The sequence below is a fragment of the Microcebus murinus genome, chromosome 21 (genome assembly GCF_040939455.1).
Source record: "Microcebus murinus isolate Inina chromosome 21, M.murinus_Inina_mat1.0, whole genome shotgun sequence".
Lineage (NCBI taxonomy): Eukaryota > Metazoa > Chordata > Mammalia > Primates > Cheirogaleidae > Microcebus > Microcebus murinus.
Window position 1 is genome coordinate 19,923,943 of NC_134124.1, and position 18,343 is coordinate 19,942,285.

Genomic DNA, 18,343 nt, shown 5'->3' on the forward strand with positions numbered 1-18,343 from the left:
TTCAGGCATCTGCTGGGAGTCTTGGAATGTATTCCCCCGGGTTAAGGGGGAAACTATTTTTTTTTTTTTTTTTTTTTTTAAGAGACAGGGTCTCGGGCGGCATGGTGGCTCAGACCTGTAACCCTAGCACTCTGGGAGGCCGAGGCGGGCAGAACACTCAAGGTCAGGAGTTCAAAACCAGCCTGAGCAAGAGCGAGACCCCGTCTCTACTAAAAATAGAAAGAAATTAATTGGCCAACTAAAAATATATAGAAAAAATTAGCTGGGCATGGTGGTGCATGCCTGTAGTCCCAGCTACTTGGGAGGCTGAGGCAGAAGGATTGCTTGAGCCTAGGCGTTTGAGGTTGCTGTGAGCTAGGCTGACGTCATGGCACTCTAGCCAGGGCAACAGAGTGAGACTCTGTGTCAAAAAAAAAAAAAGAGACTGGGTCTCACTCCATCAGCCAGACTGGAGTGCTTGGTGCAATCATAGCTCACTGCAGCCTCCAACTCCTGGGATCAAGTGAAGCGATCCTCCTGCCTCAGCCTCCAGAGTAGCTGGGACTATCGGTGTGTGCCACAACTCCTGGCTAATTTTTTTTTCCTGTAGAGATGGGATCCTGCTATGCTGCTCAAGCTGGCTTTGAACTCCTGGGCTCAAGTGATCCTCCTGCCTTGGCCTCCCAAAGCGCTGGAATTACATCTGTGAGCTACTGTGGATGGCCAAGAGCTGGAACTAGACATCAGATTGCCTGGCTATCCCCACCAATACTTCTACCCAGTACTCCTGGTTACCGCAATCCTATAGTCCAGGCCTACTGGCTGGAGCAGTTCCAAGAGTCTTTTCATTAAGTCCTCTCCCTGATCTAGCAGGTTTTGTGCTCTAATTCTTGTTTTAGAGATGGCCAACATTCAAAGATATCATTTTTTTTTTTTTTTGAGACAGAGTCTCGCTTTGTTGCCCAGGCTAGAGTGAGTGCCATGGCGTCAGCCTAGCTCACAGCAACCTCAATCTCCTGGGCTCAAGTGATCCTATTGCCTCAGCCTCCCTAGTAGCTGGGACTACAGGCATATGCCACCATGGCCAGCTAATTTTTTGTATATATATTTTTAGTTGGCCAATTAATTTCTTTCTATTTTTAGTGGTAGAGATCGGGTCTCGCTCTTGCTCAAGCTGGTCTCAAACTCCTGAGCTCAAACGATCCGCCCACCTCGGCCTCCCAGAGTGCTAGGATTATAGGCTTTAGCCACCATGCCCAGCCGAGATGTTATGTCTTGAGCAGTCAGATCACAGCCAGACATAGGCTAGGACTTCTTCAAGTGAAGTAGGACCACCTGGTGCCTTAAAGCACAAGGGATCTCACTAGTGACTAGATACATAGATTTCTAGGTCCAATCCCAGACTAGGCTTGATTCCTATGAGTTTGGAGTTGGCGTTCAAAGAAGTCTTCCCTCATCACCCAAACTAAAGTAGCCCATCTAGTCTAACTTACTACAGCAGAAATTATTGTCTTCATAGATACTAGACAAGAATTTATCACTTAATTTATTGTCTCCTTCTCACCTTAGAAGGTAAATTCCATGGGGACTTTGTTAGCCCGATTTATTGACAAACCTGTTTCCTAGAACCCTGCAGGCCCCCACCGTATTAGGTCAGTAAATATTTATTGAATTTAACGTACACTGAAGTTTGAAACCGCTAGAAAACACCGCTCCTTCATTATACACGAGGGAAACTGAGGCCCAAGGAAATGGCAATGACTGCTATGGAGTTGGTAAAGGCCAGGAATCTGGTAAAAGCCAGATCTCAGAAGTCCCAATGGAGCTTTGGTTCAGCACCGCCCAAAGCAATTCTTTAGAAAAAAAGAAATTCACTTGAAAGAAAAGACATTTCCTGCCCATAAATACTAGGTTTAGGGGTGGAGGGAAGGCCTGGCCCAAGTGAGGATCATTGGTAACTCTGTTCCCACTTTCTAGGCGCCCGCTGCCCCTAGGGCTAAGGGCTCACCCGAGTCGAACCCATCTCCCGGCGGAGTCCAGGCCCGCGGGAGGAGCGGGACACAACCCGCGGAGGTGAGGGCGGCTCGCCAAAGGTCACCCGGGCGGGGCCTGGAAGGTCCAGGCCCGCGGGGCACAGGGGAGTGGGCGGCGTCGGCGCGTCCTCGGGGCGGATGAGGACCCCCCTTTAGTACTCTGGAAGTCAGGGGTGACGTTAATGGCTCCTTCCCCTGAATCTGGCACCCAACCTAAAGAGCGCGAGCAGGCCCAGCCGGCCGCGTGGCCCGTTCCCATGTGCTCCACCTGAGGCCGCTCTCACGCGCTGGCCCTTTAAGACACCTCCCCCTCTTCACCCCCCAGCTCTCCTGCCCCCCTCATCACCCCCCCATCCCGAATTGCATCAGGCACGTGCTCGCCCCCGTCCGGTCTGAGCACCCCACCCCCTAGCCCCGGAGGTGCTCAGAGGAATCGGAGGCGAGGGGCGGGGCGAGGGGCGGGACCGCGAGGGTGTGTGCGCGCGCGCTCCCGCCGCCTCTGCCCGCCCGTCGCCAAGGGCCGGCCCGGCGGGCGCGCCCCCGCTGCGCAGTCCCCTCCCGTCGCCCGCCGCGTCGCGAGGCGCGCGCCCGCCCGCCGCCTGCCGCGGATCGCGTGGTCGGCTTGGCTCGCCGCGCCTATCCCTGTCCGTCCATATTGCTGCAGCCCCCGAGCCGGGAAGCCCGGGCCGCCCCGGGGGCGGGGGGGAGGGAGGGACCGGACGAGAAGCCTGCTGCGCTCGGGGTGGGGGCGCCTCGTGAGGAACGGGCGGGGGGGGACGCACGCCGAGGAGGCCTGGACCGCAGAGTGGGGGGCCTTCCTCCCCCCCCCGCCCCGCCAGCGGGCCTCGGATCTACGGCGGCTGCATCCGACCGGGAGGGGGGCCGCGCCTAGCGGGAACCCCGATCCTTCTCAGCAGGGACTGGGGCCCGGCGCCCCTGAGGAAGGCGTCGCGGGCGCTGTGTGAGCCAAGTTCGAGGCGGGGGAGGCAGCCTCGGGCGCGCCCGGCTTCTCCGGGGGGGGGGGCGGGCGCGCAGATGGCCACTCAGGTGGAGCCGCTGCTGCCGGGGGGCGCCCCGCTCTTGCAGGCCGAAGAGCACGGGGGGCTGGTGAGGAAGAAGCCGCCGCCGGCGCCCGAGGCCAAGGGCGAGCCCGGGGCGAACGACGTCGGTGGGGGGGAGCCGGACGGCGGCGCCCGGAGACTCCGGCCGCCCTGCGCCAAGCCACACAAGGAGGGCACCGGGCAGCAGGAGCGCGAGAGCCCGCGGCTGCCGCAGCCGCCCGGCGCCGAGGGCCTGACCGTCAGCGACGGGGAGGAAGGCGGCGGCGAGCCGTGCGCCGGCGGAGGAGCTGCCGGAGCGGCGGGCGCCGGGCGCCGAGACTTCGTAGAAGCCCCCCCGCCCAAGGTGAACCCGTGGACTAAGAACGCGCTGCCGCCGGTCCTGACCACCGTGAACGGACAGTCTCCTCCAGGTGGGTCTCTCCCCTTGCTCTCCTGGGTCCGGGGCCTCTTCCGGGGACATGGGAGTCCCCTCCCCCAGCGGCCTCCAGGGCCCTGGGGTCCGCGGTGACTCTGGAATTTTTCTTACTGCCTCCTGGTTAATTCGGGTTGCCGTGCCCTACCCCCACCACACACGGGGGAGCCTGCCCCTGCCCGAGGCCCCGGCCTCCGGGAGGCCACGGCCGCCGCCTGGGCCGCAGCGGTTAGTGGGCAACGGCGCGGTCCGGGCCTACCTCGCCAGGAGTGGGTGGGCGCTGGTTGGGGTGAAAAGGACCCTCTGTCCCCCGCCGCGTTTTGGTGTAAGAGACGGTTTCTGGTTTGAATCGTACTGGGGAAGCCCCCTGTTCCCATCCCGCCTGCGCTCCCCGTTTTGGTAGCGTCGCGAGCGTCCCCATGTTGTAAATGTTTAATGAGCATATGTCATGGGCAACAAGCACAGCGCCTGGCGAGGAGTTCATGCCGACCGCACGGATTCGGGGTTTGAAAGTTAACAAGTTTGGTTCCCGGGTAGATGATGATAGGCGGTAGAATCGCCATTTGGAGACAGATTGAGGGGTCAGTTACGGGGGACAACGGGGCGAAGAGGAAACCCAACGTGTCATTGAATTCGGTGGTTTCCCTCCACGATCCCGAGCACCTTCCGCGTTAAGGAGGAGCCCGATGGTGAATGGGCTGAGGAACCAGTTAGGGGGTTGGCGGAAAATGTGAGGCGGGTGAGGGGCATGCGGCGACTCGAGGGGCGTGTGGCGGCGGGGGAGGGAGTGGCCGGGCAGGCGGGTGACAGTTGGGCGCCATGCGCCGCGCCGGCGGTCAGCGGGCTGCTCGCGGCCGCTCGGCCTCAGCGTTCGGTGCGGGTCGCCGCGCTCGGGGTGGAAAGCGGGTGCGGGCCCGCGGCGCGGCCGAAGTGTGCGTGAGTGTGAGTGCGCGTCCCCCTTCCCGGCATTCCTCCGCAGCCGGGACAGCGTGGTGCCTCCCCGCGCGGGGAGCGGCATGTGACCGCCGGCCGGCGCTCCCACAGTCTCCCTCTCCCCTCTCCGTTTTTTGGCCATTTTAGACCAGACCCCTTTTGGGGGAGGTGAGGGTGCAGGAAATCCCAGCAGAGCCGTGTCAGCGTGGAGAGAGAGGCGGTGCAGAATATGGAGTCTGCTCTTGGCCTCCCTTTGCCGAGAACAGTAGATTGTCTGCTTGGGTGGGGGGCGTGCCCTCTGTCTTCTCTTTGCCTGTGCGTGGCACAGTGGGTCTGGATTCTTTGGTTTTGGGTTCTTTGGAAGCGGGTCAATATTAAAACTGGCTTATAGCTAGAACGATGGCCTCTGGCAGTAGCCCCAGTGCTTTTTCCAAACTCCTCCCCTTCTGCAGTCGCTAGTTGAGACTGGTTTAAACTATCAAAATGGGGAAAGTTGAAGGGGGAGCTTAATGCCTTTCCACTCAATGGAGTAGAATCACTCATAGTCCTAGGGAACCAGAATAGCTAATCCTGAAAAAAGCATGTAGCAATTTTTATTTCTTTTCAGCGTGCTTCACTTGGAGGAGGGGGCATTTGGGGTTTACTAACAGTACCTTAGACCATGTTCTCTTCTCCTGCCCTCCTCTCTCCTCCTTCCCCTTCCAGAACCCTCTTATGCAAAGGGCAGTGCTGAAACTTCCATTTTCTTTTAAATCCCTCCTATCCACCCACAGAGTGAGGGAAAACAACTTTAAGACACTCTTTGGTCCTTCCCCCTTCTTTAAACTCAAAAGGGTATAATCATCCCCAGGAGAGAGCACTCCTCAGAAGTTTAAATGGGGCTACTCACCCTGGCTGCTGCTGCTTAGCTAATAGTGATCCTGCCTTGTGGGTTTTAAATCAGCCATGACATCAGGTGGTATTGGGTGCCTGAGCTGGCATTTTGTGTTAAGTCCAGGGGCCCTTGATAGTGTGCGTCACTGGGGTTATTGATCGTGGGAAGAAGACAGCTTGGCTGGCACCTTGCCTTTCCCTCTGAGTGGAGAAGCCAACTTGCTTTAAGTGCCCAAAGCAAAATTCTGAGCGGGTTAGGTTTGCACTGTCCTTGTTTTTCTGGACTCTTAGAGCAATAGAGTATCTACACGTAGGTTTAGAAACTTTGGAATAGTCTTTGACAGACTGAGTTAATCCAGTAGCTTATCTGTTTTAAGCCTGTTAGGACTTGGGTGCTTTTTGAGAGAAGAATTCTGTGTGATTAGGTTGTCTGGTAAGGTTAGGCGGTGGCCCTTTTTGGATCTTTAAGGCCCTTTTCCACCATTGGTTTTATTTGCAGCTTGGACAGATTTAAATGTGACACCAGTGGAGTGGCTGTGTGGTCTTGGGAATTTTTGTGTTCTGTGATGCATATGTTTTTGGGAGTCTACAGAAATGAGTGCCTCATAAGCAAGCTAAAAGCTTTCCAAAGCTTGCTGCAAACGCCTATTTTTAGCCCTCCTTTTGGCTCAGTTGATGGTGTTTTAGTTCTTTAAGGGACACATGCAGTAACTAGTAATAAAATATGTTTTTGTGATATCTCTCCTTTCTTGTGGGGTTCTCTATTCTGGTTTAAGCTTCCAAGTCTTACATTTGTAGTTTTAAGTCTTGGGATTTGGTTTTTGGATCCCACTCACCCTCTAGGTTATTTTAAAATGTTAAAAATTTTTTCTTTATCCCAGCCACACCCCTTCTAAGGATAAAGTTCAGGATGTCTAAGTTAAAAGCAGAGATGATACATAGCAGAAGTTCTGGGGTCAAACTATGGATGCAAATGCCAGCCTCACCACTTATCAGCTGTGCCTCCTTGGACAAGTTATTTAACCATTCTGTGCCTCACCTTCTTCATTTGTATAGTAGGTATTGATTTATGATTCACCTGCCTCATGGGGCTATTGTGAGAATTCCCTGTGAGGATACTTGTAAAGAGTTTAGCCCAGTGCCTGGCATGTGGTAGCTGTTAGGATGTCTGGGAGACTGGGACTTTGTGGAACTTTCTCTGGGATTCTGTTTTTCTCCACCTATATAATATGAGGGGCTTAGAGACCATTTATTACTCATTTATTCATTCATTCTGTCTCTGCTGCTTGAATCAGAATAGATCTTTCGGTGGAGTGCGGTGGCTCGCCTGTACTCCTAGTTCTCTGGGAGGCTGAGGCTGGCGGATTGTTTGAGGTCAGGAGTTCAAAACCAGCTCTGAGCAAGAGCAAGACCCCATCTCTACTATAAATAGAAGGAAATTAATTGGCCAACTAATATATATAGAAAAAATTAGCTGGGCATGGTGGCGAATGCCTGTAGTCCCAGCTACTTGGGAGGCTGAGGCAGTAGGATTGCTTGAGCCCAGGAGTTTGAGGTTGCTGTGAGCTAGGCTGACGCCATGGCACTCACTCTAGCCTGGGCAACAAAGCGAGACTCTGTCTCAAAAAAAAAAAAAGAAGAGATCTTTCCTTTTCTTGTGTTGTATCAGTATTCCATGAAATATGGGATATGTCTCCTTAAAAATTGACTTTGCTTATCTACAGATATAAAAGGCGTGGTATGGTTAATCTTAAAGGTTGGTGACCCTAAGAATTGGCTGTTTTTACTTTGGAAGTGGTGTGATGAATTTTTTGAAATACGTTTTAATTTTAATTTATTTTTATTTTTTTAGAGACAGAGTCTCACTTTGTTGCCCAGGCTAGAGTGAGTGCCGTGGCCTCAGACTAGCTCACAGCAACCTCAAACTCCTGGGCTGAAGCAATCCTACTGCCTCAGCCTCCCGAGTAGCTGGGACTACAGGCATGTGCCCCCATGCCTGGCTAATCTTTTGTATGTATATTTTTAGTTGGTCAATTAATTTCTTTCTATTTTTAGTAGAGATGGGGTCTCGCTCTTGCTCAGGCTGGTTTCAAACTCCTGACCTCAAGCAATCCACATGCCTCGGCCTCCCAGAGTGCTAGGATTACAGGTGTGAGCCACCACGCCCAGCCCGTTTTAATTTTTACATTTGCCTTTTGTAAAGATTCTATTTGGGAGAGTATACATGTGCTTTCTGGGTTGTGAGGAAAAGCCAGCCTAACTGAACCAAAAGTTTGTTGTGGCTTGAGAGTACAGACAGTCCCCAACTTATGTTTCAGCTTACAATCTTTTGACTTTATAATGATGCAGTAGTGATACTCATTTAAATAAGAAACTATTTCAAGTTCCTATACAGCCATTCTGTTTTTCACTTTTAGTGCAGTATTCAATAAATTACACAAGATACTCAACACTTTATTATAAAATAAGGTTTATGTTAGATGATTTTGCCCAACTGTAGGCTAATAGCAGTGTTCTGAATATGTTTAAGGTAGGGCAAACTGGTTGGATGCAGTGGCTCACACCTGTAATCCTACCACTATAGGAGGCTGAGGCAGGAGGATGGCTTGAGCTCAGGAGTTCAAGACCAGCCTGAGTAAGCGTGAGACCCCATCTCTACTAAAAATAGGAAAAATTAGCTGGGTGTAGTGTCATGTGCCTATAGTCCCAGCAACTTGGGAGGCTGAGGCAGAAGGATCATTTGAGCCCAGGAGTTTGAGGTTGCTGTGAGCTAGGCTGATGCCATGGCACTCTAGCTGGAGTGACAGAGTGAGACTCTGTCTCAAAAAAGAAAAAGATAGAGTAAGCTAAGCTATTATACTCAGTACAATAGGTGCATTAAATGCATTTTCAACATAGGTGGATTTATGGGGATGTAAATCCATCATAAGTGGAGGAGCATCTGTATATCATTCTTAAAATCCTTCATCCACCCCAACAGAAGTAATCAGTGGATTTGTTGTATATATACTTCTAACTTTATGTAATAAGACTAACTAGTGCTAAAGTTGGGGACAAGGTCTGATTTAAGCATTTATATTTTGAGCATCATTTCTTTTGTCTCTGAAAAGCAACAAATTGATGACACAAGATAAAATAGTGTAATAATGCAGCTATAACCTGTGATATACCACAGGGATCCTCTACCACACTGAGCTGGCCCTAGATAAACCTCTACTTTCCTCTGCTTTTTTCTTCCTGGGTTTGGAGCCTTTTCTAGATTCCCTTGGTTGTACTAGCTGAGCGCCTGTGTGGATCTGGGGCATCACCATGACCCACACTGTCAGAGCAACTTCAGACTCTGGCCGCTTCCTTTCCTTCCACAGAAAGTAGACAGGATGGAAGAACTCTGGCCTTGGAATCATATAGTCTGCACTTTGGAACATCTGCTCTGTTTCTAACTTGCTGTGCAATCTTAGGTGAATTACTCAGCTTCTCTGAACCACCATTATCTCATCCTAAGTGAGAATCTGATGGTAGCTATTTCAGAGGGTTGTGAGAAATTATTGGAAGATAATGTTTATAAAGCTTTTAGCATAGTGCCAGGCACAGAGTAAGCACCTAATAAGTGCTGCCTGTTTAATAATTGTTATTTTAAAATTTTTATTATAAATAATCACCTTTATTAGGAGTGTTAATTCCATTTCTGATCCTACTCATGACCAGCAGTGTGGACACCAGCACATGCCATACTTTCTCTGTGCTTCTGTGTCTTCATCTGTATAATTGAGGTAATTAGATCAGCTTTAAATGTCTTCAAAGTTTTTTAGTATTGAAAACTTTTTTTTCACCAATAAACCGCCTCCCCACAAAAGAAGGAAACTGAAGTAGAACTTATATGTGTGTATCTTTATGTTTGGCATTGTGATTAAGAACTCCAGTTTTGACTCAAAGCTCTGTGAGGGCAAGAGAGACTCTTCTGGCTTAAGGAACCTAAGTCAGTGGCTTGGGGGTGTATAATAGAACAACCAGACATAATGTGCCTTACAGTATAATAACAGAAAGTACACAGCACTGTCTATGAAATATTCCCCACCAAATAAAAAATTGAACCCAAATCTTTTTTTTTAATTTTTTAATTTTGTTTTTTTCTTGGCTTAGCCTTTGAGAAAGCCTTCAGTGAACCAAATCTAATAGAAGCAAAGACCTATCTATTATTTGATAGGGAAAATGGGATTAGAGGAACAAACTGACTATGAGGTAGCACTTTCTAGTTTCTAAGTGTGAGAAATTCTCTAAAACCAATTCTCCTCTCCCTCCTCTTCCCCTCCCCCTCCCCCTCTCCTCTATTCCTCCATTGCCCTGGCCAGAGTGCAGTGGTGTCATCATAGCTCATTGCAACCTCAAACTCTTGGACTCCAGGGATCCTCCTGCCTTAACCTCCTAAGTAGTTGGGACTGCAGGCATATGCCAGTAGAGACTGGGTCTCACTCTTGTTGAGGCTGTTCTTGAACTCCTGGCCTCAAGCAATCCTCCTGCCTCAGCCTCCCAAAATACTAGGATTACAGGTGTGAGCCACTGTGCCTGGCCCAGATTATTATTATTATTTTTTATTTTGAGACAGAGTCTCGCTTTGTTGCCCAGGCTAGAGTGAGTGCCATGGCATCAGCCTAGTTCACAGCAACCTCAAACTCCTGGGCTCAAGCAATCCTACTGCCTCAGCCTCCCGAGTAGCTGGGACTACAGGCATGCGCCACCATGCCTGGCTAATTTTTTCTATATATATTAGTTGGCCAATTAATTTGTTTCTATTTATAGTAGAGATGGAGTCTCGCTCTTGTTCAGGGTGGTTTCGAACTCCTGACCTTGAGCAATCTGCCCGCTTCGGCCTCCCAGAGTGCTAGGATTACAGGTGTGAGCCACCGCTGCCCGGCCCCAGATTATTTTTTAGATAAATAAATATTATTTTTAAGGGGAAGGAACTGTTACAGATGAAAAGAGTTGAGACATCAGTCAAATGCATTGTGATCTGGATTCGAACAAACTGCCTATAGGAGACCTTGTGTTGACGACTGAGGAAATTTGACAGTTTTAGGGTTTTTTTAAAGAATTATTTTGTCAGAGACAATAATGGCATTATGATTGTTTTTTTTTATTTGTGATTTAAATGGTTTATTTTATTTTATTTCGGCATATTATGGGGGTACAGATTTTAAGGTTTCAATAAATGCCCATTTCCCCCCCTCCCCCCAGCATTATGATTGTTTTTAACTCTATAACTGGTTACTACAGTGCACTTTCAGCTAAGAACTAGGTTAGCCTCAATAAATAAAGCTTAAGGCTCTTTTTTCTATAGTTCAAATCACTTTCTCCTCTTCTAAAGAAGGTACACAATTAGGACACCTTCTAAAGGGGAGAGGGGGAGGCAGCCTTTTGCAGGAGCCTGCAGCTGGCCCCTTTCCTTCTGGGTACAGAGAATTTGCTTTCACACTAATCAGGAAGCCGGTGCCTGCCAGGTAAGGGAAAGTGTTTAGGAGGTGGTTTCTGGATCTTTGGGTAGTCACAAGCCTTCTTGAACTCTGAACTTCCTGGAGTGGCATAGTTTCTCTGCTGAGCCACTGGCTGTCTGCAGTGGAACCTAAGCTAGAGTAAGCAATTTATAGCTGTTACTCAGCACCCATTTTTTTCCCTGGGAGGTGGGCAGGGAGAGGAGGAGGAGCAGGCCCGAAACCACAAAAACCTCTTTAAAATGGAGAGCTTGGCAGATGGGAGTGCCTGTTTGCAAAATCCAAGAAGAGCTCAAAGGGAGTAATGAGGGTGTTGGGGCCTCCAGAGGGTTCACAAGTGCCCCGGTCCAAGCTTACAAATCTCCCTGGCTGGCCCAGTGATCTAAGGAGTGGCTAGGAGAGAGGATGACCTTACCTTGCCTGGTGTTCAGGGAAGGAAGGAAGTTGTGATACCTAGTGAATGAAAACATGGGAAATAGCACATCATTGTAAAGGGGGAAGGTGATGGGGTTTAAAGTAGTACTTGGGCAAAATCCTTCCCTGTGCTCTACTTACCTCAGGTAGCTTGCCTAACCTCTGCTTTCCTTATTTACAGAATGGGGCTAATCCCTGTGCGGAGGTTGTTTTGAGGATCAAATTGATATTGAGTATGGGGTATCCCTGTTTCTGAATTAAAATGTCTCACACAGATGTAAGTGGTTTATATTCCAGAAGATGCATTCCAAAGCTGGATAGATGGCATTTGAGGAGGTAATTGACCATTCTGAGGGGTTAGCCATACCTTTTCCTGAACAGGGTAGATGATCAGGAGTTAGCTGAATTTTCAAGAAGGGCCTATTTGTGATAGTTACCAGGGCCAAACTGGCCAGTTTCCTGTGGCAGATTGCTTGGGGTGTCTCCCAGAAGGATTTCCCAGAATTGTATGGTGAAGTCCTGATGTGGCACCTTTCTCCCTTTGGCTGAACCTTGGAATGGGGCAAATCTCTAGATGTGGGGAGTGAGTGAGGAGTGGGGGTCTTCACTGATGAATTTGGTAAAGCTGGCCAGATAATCTGTCATATGTGGTGAAGGGACTTCTACATTTCAGTTTGAGGTACTGTTAGTAAACTCAGATGATGGACCTTGTGTACAGGGCACTTTGTGTTTTTGTGTTTTTGTTTTTTTTTTTTTAATACAGAGTCTTGCTCTGTTATCTGGGCTAGAGTGCAGTGGCATCAGCCTAGCTCAAGCGATCCTCTTGCCTCAGCCTCCGGAGTAGCTGGGACTACAGGCACGTGCCACCACACCCAGCTAATTTTTTTATTTTTAGTAGAGACAGAGTCTTGCTCTTGCTCAGGGCTCAGGCTGGTCTCATACTTCTGAGCTCTAGAGATCCTCTCACCTCGGCCTCCCAAACTGCTAGGATTATGGGCATGAGCCACCATGCCCTGCCCAAATCTAACCACTTCTACCACCACCTCTTCTGTTACTGGCCTGGACCACACATCATCATTTTTACCTAGATTGTTGCAGTAGCCTCTTAACTAGTCTTCTGTCACTCATGTTTAAAGCTTACTGGTGTTTTCTCATGCCAGTGTAAAAACCAGAGTCCTAAGTCTGTACTTGATCTGGTCCTCCCCACTCTTCCACCCCGACCTCTGACCTCATCTTTCCTCACTTGCCCCTTTCCTTACTTCCAACAACATCAGTTCCCACTTTTCCTGTATCGTGTTATGCACTCTTTTGGGGCTTTTGTTCTGTCATGCTTTTACCCCAGATCACTATGGTGGAGAGGCCTTCTCAGGCCTCTTGTACTATATAGACAAGTACACCTGACGTTGGATTGCGTATCCCCATCCTTCTTACCCTGCTTCATTTTTCTTCTTAGCTCTTCTCATCACCGGGTTGGGACTTTGATATTTGAGTACTGCTGTGTACCCAGCAGCTATAGCAATGTCTGGCACATAGTAGTAGGCAGCTTGGTGACTGTTTAATTAGTGAGTGGATGGATACTTCTCATACTTTTAAGTGGTGTTCATTCAGCACATTTTGAGTGTTTAACATGTGTCAGGCATAGGGGAATCCCTGCAGTGAATAATAAAAATCTGTTGGCAAGAAGCACATGCACTCAAGATTAAGTATGGAAGATGCTGTGTAGGGAAAATATGGGATTCTTTGTCTGTGTAGCAGGGGCAGCTAATTCAGTCTAGGTCAGAGAAGTTTTCCTGAAATGATGCCTATGCCGAAATGGGAAGGATGAGTAGGAGTTAAGCGAGAAAAGGCCCAGAAAGAAAACTCATTATTGGTGGAGGGAAATCCTTGGAGTTCAGGAAACTGAGTTCCCTGTGGCTATTGACTAGAATGTAAGGTAAGTAGTCCTGCCTTGTAATGAGTGCTAAATTCTAATTTTAGCTGGAAGGTAATAGAGATTCATTGACGATTTTAAGTGAGGGAGTGGCATGGTCAGTCAGATTTTTTGTTTTGAAAGATGACTGGCACATGGCAGAACTTCTTAGTAGGTTGAGAATAGATGGCTTGGTTGGGCTTAATGGCCCAAGCCTGTAATCTCAGCTAATCGGGATTCTGAGGCAGGAGGATCTCCTGAGGCCAGGAATTTGAGACCAGCCTAGGCAATATAGCTAGATCCTGTCTCTATAAAGAAAAAAATTAAAATAAATTATCTGAGCTTGGCCTGTAGTCCCAGCTACTTGGAAGGCTGAGGCAAGAAGGATCCGAGTTCGAGGCTACGGTGAGCTATGATTGCACTGCTGCAGTCCAACCTGGGTGACAGAGCAAGACCCTGTCTCTAAAAAGAATAGATGGTTTCGAGTTTCCTGTCTGATCCTTTGGAGCAAGGTTCCCAGATTACAAAATGGAGCAGATTTCAGAGTCATTCCTGAAAAGTAGATCTTGGGCAGTTATTAGTGGTCATCCTTTAGAGGTAGAGAGAGTGGGGTTTATGGAGGATCTCTGACTCTTCAGAACACCACGTTGTCCAAAATGCATCTCGTTGCTGGAAGGAGCAAAATTGCTGATGGACTGGCCTAAGCCGAACTCACGCTTGCCTGCTTGCTTCTGCTGCAGCTGGCTGAGTAGGAAAAAGAGGAGGCCCTCAAAGTGTGTGTGTGGGTGTTCCATCTTGGTGGCCATCACCTCCCTTTTCCTGGGGAGGTACCATGCCAGAGAACTTCCTAGGCCCGTATACTAAGCTGCTCCCGACCAGCCATTCTCTGTAGCTTGGCTCTACAGACTTTAGATAGCTACATGCACAGGGTTTCCTTGCCATCAAAGCCACCTGCCCTTGGTTGAATTCAGCTGTTTTTACACCTGTGCTAAGAACAGTGGGTTTGCATTTGCCCACAGATAGGCTGCTACAGCCAGTTCCTGAGAATGTTGGGCTTACCCAGTCCAATTTCTAGTTGTCAGCTCTGTCTTCATTGCGGTGCCCTCAGGGACATAGTTTTCTCTTCCCCACTTTCAGAGATGAGAAGTGTTTAGAACTGGAAGGGCCCCAGAGGTCATTGAATCTAAACCCTTCATTTACAGGTTAAGTACTTCAGGCCCAAAAAGGAAATAGGAAGTTGTTCAGGATCATGGTCAATTCAAAGCAAAGCTGAGACTTGAACCTGCTTCCAACTGTAATTTTGCTTTCTTTCTACCACTGGAGGAAGAAGTAGAATGGGGTGGTGGTTGACCATGAACTTTAGACAGTCACAGTTTAAATTAGCCCAGTCACTTACCAACTGAATGCCCTTGAACAGGTTGGTAACTTCTGGGCTTTGATAAATGGGGCTATATCTAGAGTGTCCACCTACTAGGATTACTATTGAAGGTGAGCTAGGCTGGAGCCTGGCACATAGCAATACATATTAATGGTAAGAGTGTTGATTGTTCTCTTTTGAGGCCTTGAATTTGACTTCTTCACTTTGCTAAACAGAAGTCAGGTGCTAAAGCCAGCCTTCCTCTGTTGTCCTGGGTCGTCTGCCCCTTGATCCCTGGTGCGTGGTCCTGAGCATACACTGAAGGGCAGCCCTGTCTCATCTTAGAGCCAGTGCAGTAGGCCAGGTCTGTGCAACTCCATAGTGGATGAGAATTTAAGGACTCACAGGGGACCATAATTCTGGCCGTGAGAAACCCAAAATGTGGTGTTCGAGAATGCCCTGGTGATAGAATGTTAGAGTGAGAGATGAATTCAGGTACTTTGCAGTAAAACTCTTCTACTCCATCTTTGGTGTTGCTCTGCAGCTTTGGGTTTGTTTGGGGGAGCAGAGGTCTCTTTGCTTTTCCTGTTCTGTATATATATTAATGGTAATATGAGGAAGAGATACCAATTTAGGATCCTAGCAGAGAGGTGTAATTTGGACATGGTGAATGCAAGGTTGTTTATGGGAGGTTGGATGCTGTTTCTGGGGAATGTGGGAAGGAGATAGGAAGTAAGGAGCACACAGAGGAGTTGGCTCATATGCACTTTTCTTTGAGGATGGAATGGTTGAGAAACTAGAATTATTTTGCCCAGAGAATCAAAGCTTGGGGTGGGTGGGAAATGTTAATTATCTTGAAATACAGCATTTGAAATAGAGCTTCTTCATGTGGCCTATGGTGAAAGTTCAAATGGCTGGTGGGTAGTGAAGGGTTAGTAGGTTTTGCCTACCATCAGTCAAATAGTAACTTTCAACAGTGTCCCTAAATGGATTCACAGGAGGTACTGAGTTCCTCGATATGGCAATATTTGAACAGTTTAGATGGCGATTTGCTGTAGGGCTGTGCAGCTACAAGTTGACACTACTTTTGTAGATTGGATCACTAAGAAAATTTTGATTACTGTACCTGTTAGCTCTCAGGCCTCAGAATTCAGGAATAAACAAGACACATTGCTGCCATGGTGGGGCTTACTTTCTGAATTGATTTGATTGACCTGCATTTAAAAACACTTTATAATAGTCTATATTTAAAAATCAGGAAAATTCTTTGGAAACCTAGGGAGTTCCAGCTTTTCTTTAAAAAAATCAGTCTCTGAATATACAAAAAATACCCCCACTGAATTGTATACTTGAAATGCGTGAATAGCATGGTATGTGAATTATGTCAGTAAAGCTGTTATGTAGGAAACAAATTAGAAGACTTTAGCTACTCTGGGCCTCTCATGACTGCTGTCCAATGGCAGAACCTATCTGTACTTTAGAGTGCTACAACTTGTTCCTTGTAAGCACTTGAGTTTGCCGTCCCTCATCCAAGCTTCCTTCCAGTGTGAGGCCTATGTGCTCAGACTTTGTATGTTTCATCATACAAAGGAGAAAGGATAGGCTACCCAGCTCACAGGCTGAGGAGCATTTTTATGGGAGAAGAGTGAGAGGAGGTGGTGGTGAAGACTTTAAGGCCTAGGACAGAAATTATATTCTACCAGCATTGGGCCTGAAGCTCTGCAGCTGCAGTAGGAAGCTATAAGAGTTAAGACATGGGCTTGCCAAGGTTATATTAGGCCCCAGTGAACCTTTACTCCCCTCTCCCATCTGTGAAATTGGTATAGCATCTTTGATTTCAATCTCAAACATCCTGTAAGAGTGACTAAGGCAGATATTAAGTTTCAGTATAAAGGCAAAAGATGGAGGCTAGAGGTTTTGTGATGGCTGAGGGCAGCTTCAGTCGCGGTACTGGGAATGCCTCTAAGGGTGAGTCAAAGTGAGATTAATAAGGAGCCTGGTGATGAGTGTTCTAACCTGAAAGAACAGCGGGTACCAAGTGGCAAAGAGTTCTCCAAGGAACAGACAGAAGGCCTGTATGAATGAGAGAAAGGGGGGCTCAAAGAATCAGAAACAGGAGACCTTTGGAGGCCAGTCTGGAGAATTTGGATACTCTCCTGAAAGCAGTGGAAGAGATAACATGATTGATTTCTGCTTTAGGATTACTCAGTTCTGTGGAGAATGAATGAATGAATGGAGGAAGCAAGATGGAAGTAGGAGACTTCTGCAGTCGTCCAGGAAAGAGATGGAGAAGAGAAGATGATGGCATAGTGACTTGGGCCTGATTTTTTTTTAAACTAACTTGCTGTTCTTCCCTAAGACTAGGTTACTTAAAGAGAAAGCTTTCTGATTGGTACTATTTTTCCTCCTCATTTCTCAAACTGTCTAGAAGCTGATTAGTTGCATGTGCCCATTGGTTAGAAGGGTGGCCTTAGGCAGGCAGATGTTTCTCCCTGGTTCTGGGTCTTTTGGCCCCAGAGACAGGCTAAGTGCAGGTGCCTCCCTGCCTGGGCTGCCTCCCCTGGCTAGTCCCATATTCCATGCTCCAGGATGAAGGTGGAATTAATGTATGGGGCCACGAGATGGGGAAGGTGGGTCCTAGAGGTGAGAAATGATCTGACCCTGAGTCTTTATATCACAGTTTTCTCTTCCTGACTTGTTAGAAACTGCTGTGGGTTTTGATTTCAGGTAAGATCTTTAGGGTGGGGTCAGAGCAAACTACCTGAGCAAAGTCTGGGGATCCAGTCTGGAGTTCTGATGTCAGCCCTGCTCTCTAATTTCTCCTGGCTAGACATTCATTTGTCACAACTTGCATGAAGGGATTCGATCCTGTGCTGTCGAATACAGTGCTTATCTGTGGTTGATGTGTCTCCTTGGGCTTAGCCAGGTGCTCTAGAATCTTCCTTAGAGGTGGCTTGCCTTGTTTAGTACAGATGCCCTAGGGAGCCGGGTCAGACTGCCTGGAGACCATCTACATCTGAGCTACCCCACACTCCATTCATTGTCACATTCATCTTCACAACAGCCCTTTGAGATCTAGCTATACAGTGAAGATCCTCATTTTACAGATGAGAAAACAGCTCACAGAGGTTCAGTAATTTGCTCAAGGCTCCCCAGTAGTTAGTAAGTAGTTGGGATTTGAGCCCATGGCAGAGTTACTTCAGAGTTTATTCCTTACACATTATCTGGCTTTGTATTCTCCCAGACCTCAGAAGTATACAAACCCTACCAGGAAAATGTTTCTGGGGGAGAGAGGACTCATACAGATCTTCATATGGTGGGAGTCTGTGTGGGACCCCTGTGGCCCAGCCTGGAGGCTCAGTTGTTACCCCCCTGACAGGTTGGGCTGGCTGGGTATAAGCCAAGTGAATATAAGCCAGGCCCTGGGATGTCTGATCCTGCTGGGTAGCCCTGACCCTTCTTCCCTCAGAGATGTTCCTCTTCAGCTCTGGCAGGCCACGTGCATGCCTGCTGGAAAGAGCTATGCTGACCTTGTGGTTTTTCAGGCATGGCCTACAGGTCAGTAGGAAGGGATGGTGGGGCGGGCTCTCTACAGGCTTTGGGAGGTGCTCTGGCTCTGGGTTACCAGAGAGGATGGAAAATACTATTATATGCGTTGGGCTTTTAACTTCTTTTGAAGGGGAAATCTCTTCAAATTATTCAAGCAACACCAATTCATTGTAGAAAAATGTTCAAATATATTTTAGCAAAAAGAAAACCAACCCCTTGGTAATCCCACCAACTGCCATAAGTACAACTAAACATTGATGTATATCTTTCCAGACCAGTGCCACCTACTAGAAATAATGCTACCCATGTAAATTTAAAATTTTCTAGTAGCCATATT

At 48.2% G+C, this 18,343-nt stretch overlaps 1 protein-coding gene across 7 annotated transcripts in view; it reads left to right on the forward strand.

Annotated features, from left to right (window-relative positions):
- The first annotated feature begins 2,605 nt into the window (after window positions 1–2,605).
- The window catches only part of LARP1 (La ribonucleoprotein 1, translational regulator), a 59,115-nt gene continuing 43,377 nt past the window's right edge, over window positions 2,606–18,343 (forward strand). For 3 of the 7 annotated variants that reach the window (XM_012755473.2, XM_012755476.2, XM_012755477.2), the window contains exon 1: window positions 2,607–3,483. In XM_012755473.2, coding sequence (XP_012610927.1) covers window positions 3,048–3,483 — 436 coding nt within the window. In that variant the 5' untranslated portion in view covers window positions 2,607–3,047. Of the gene's footprint in view, window positions 3,484–18,343 lie in introns of all 7 variants that reach the window. The other 4 variants (XM_012755475.3, XM_075996243.1, XM_075996244.1 and 1 more) reach the window with 2 other exon arrangements.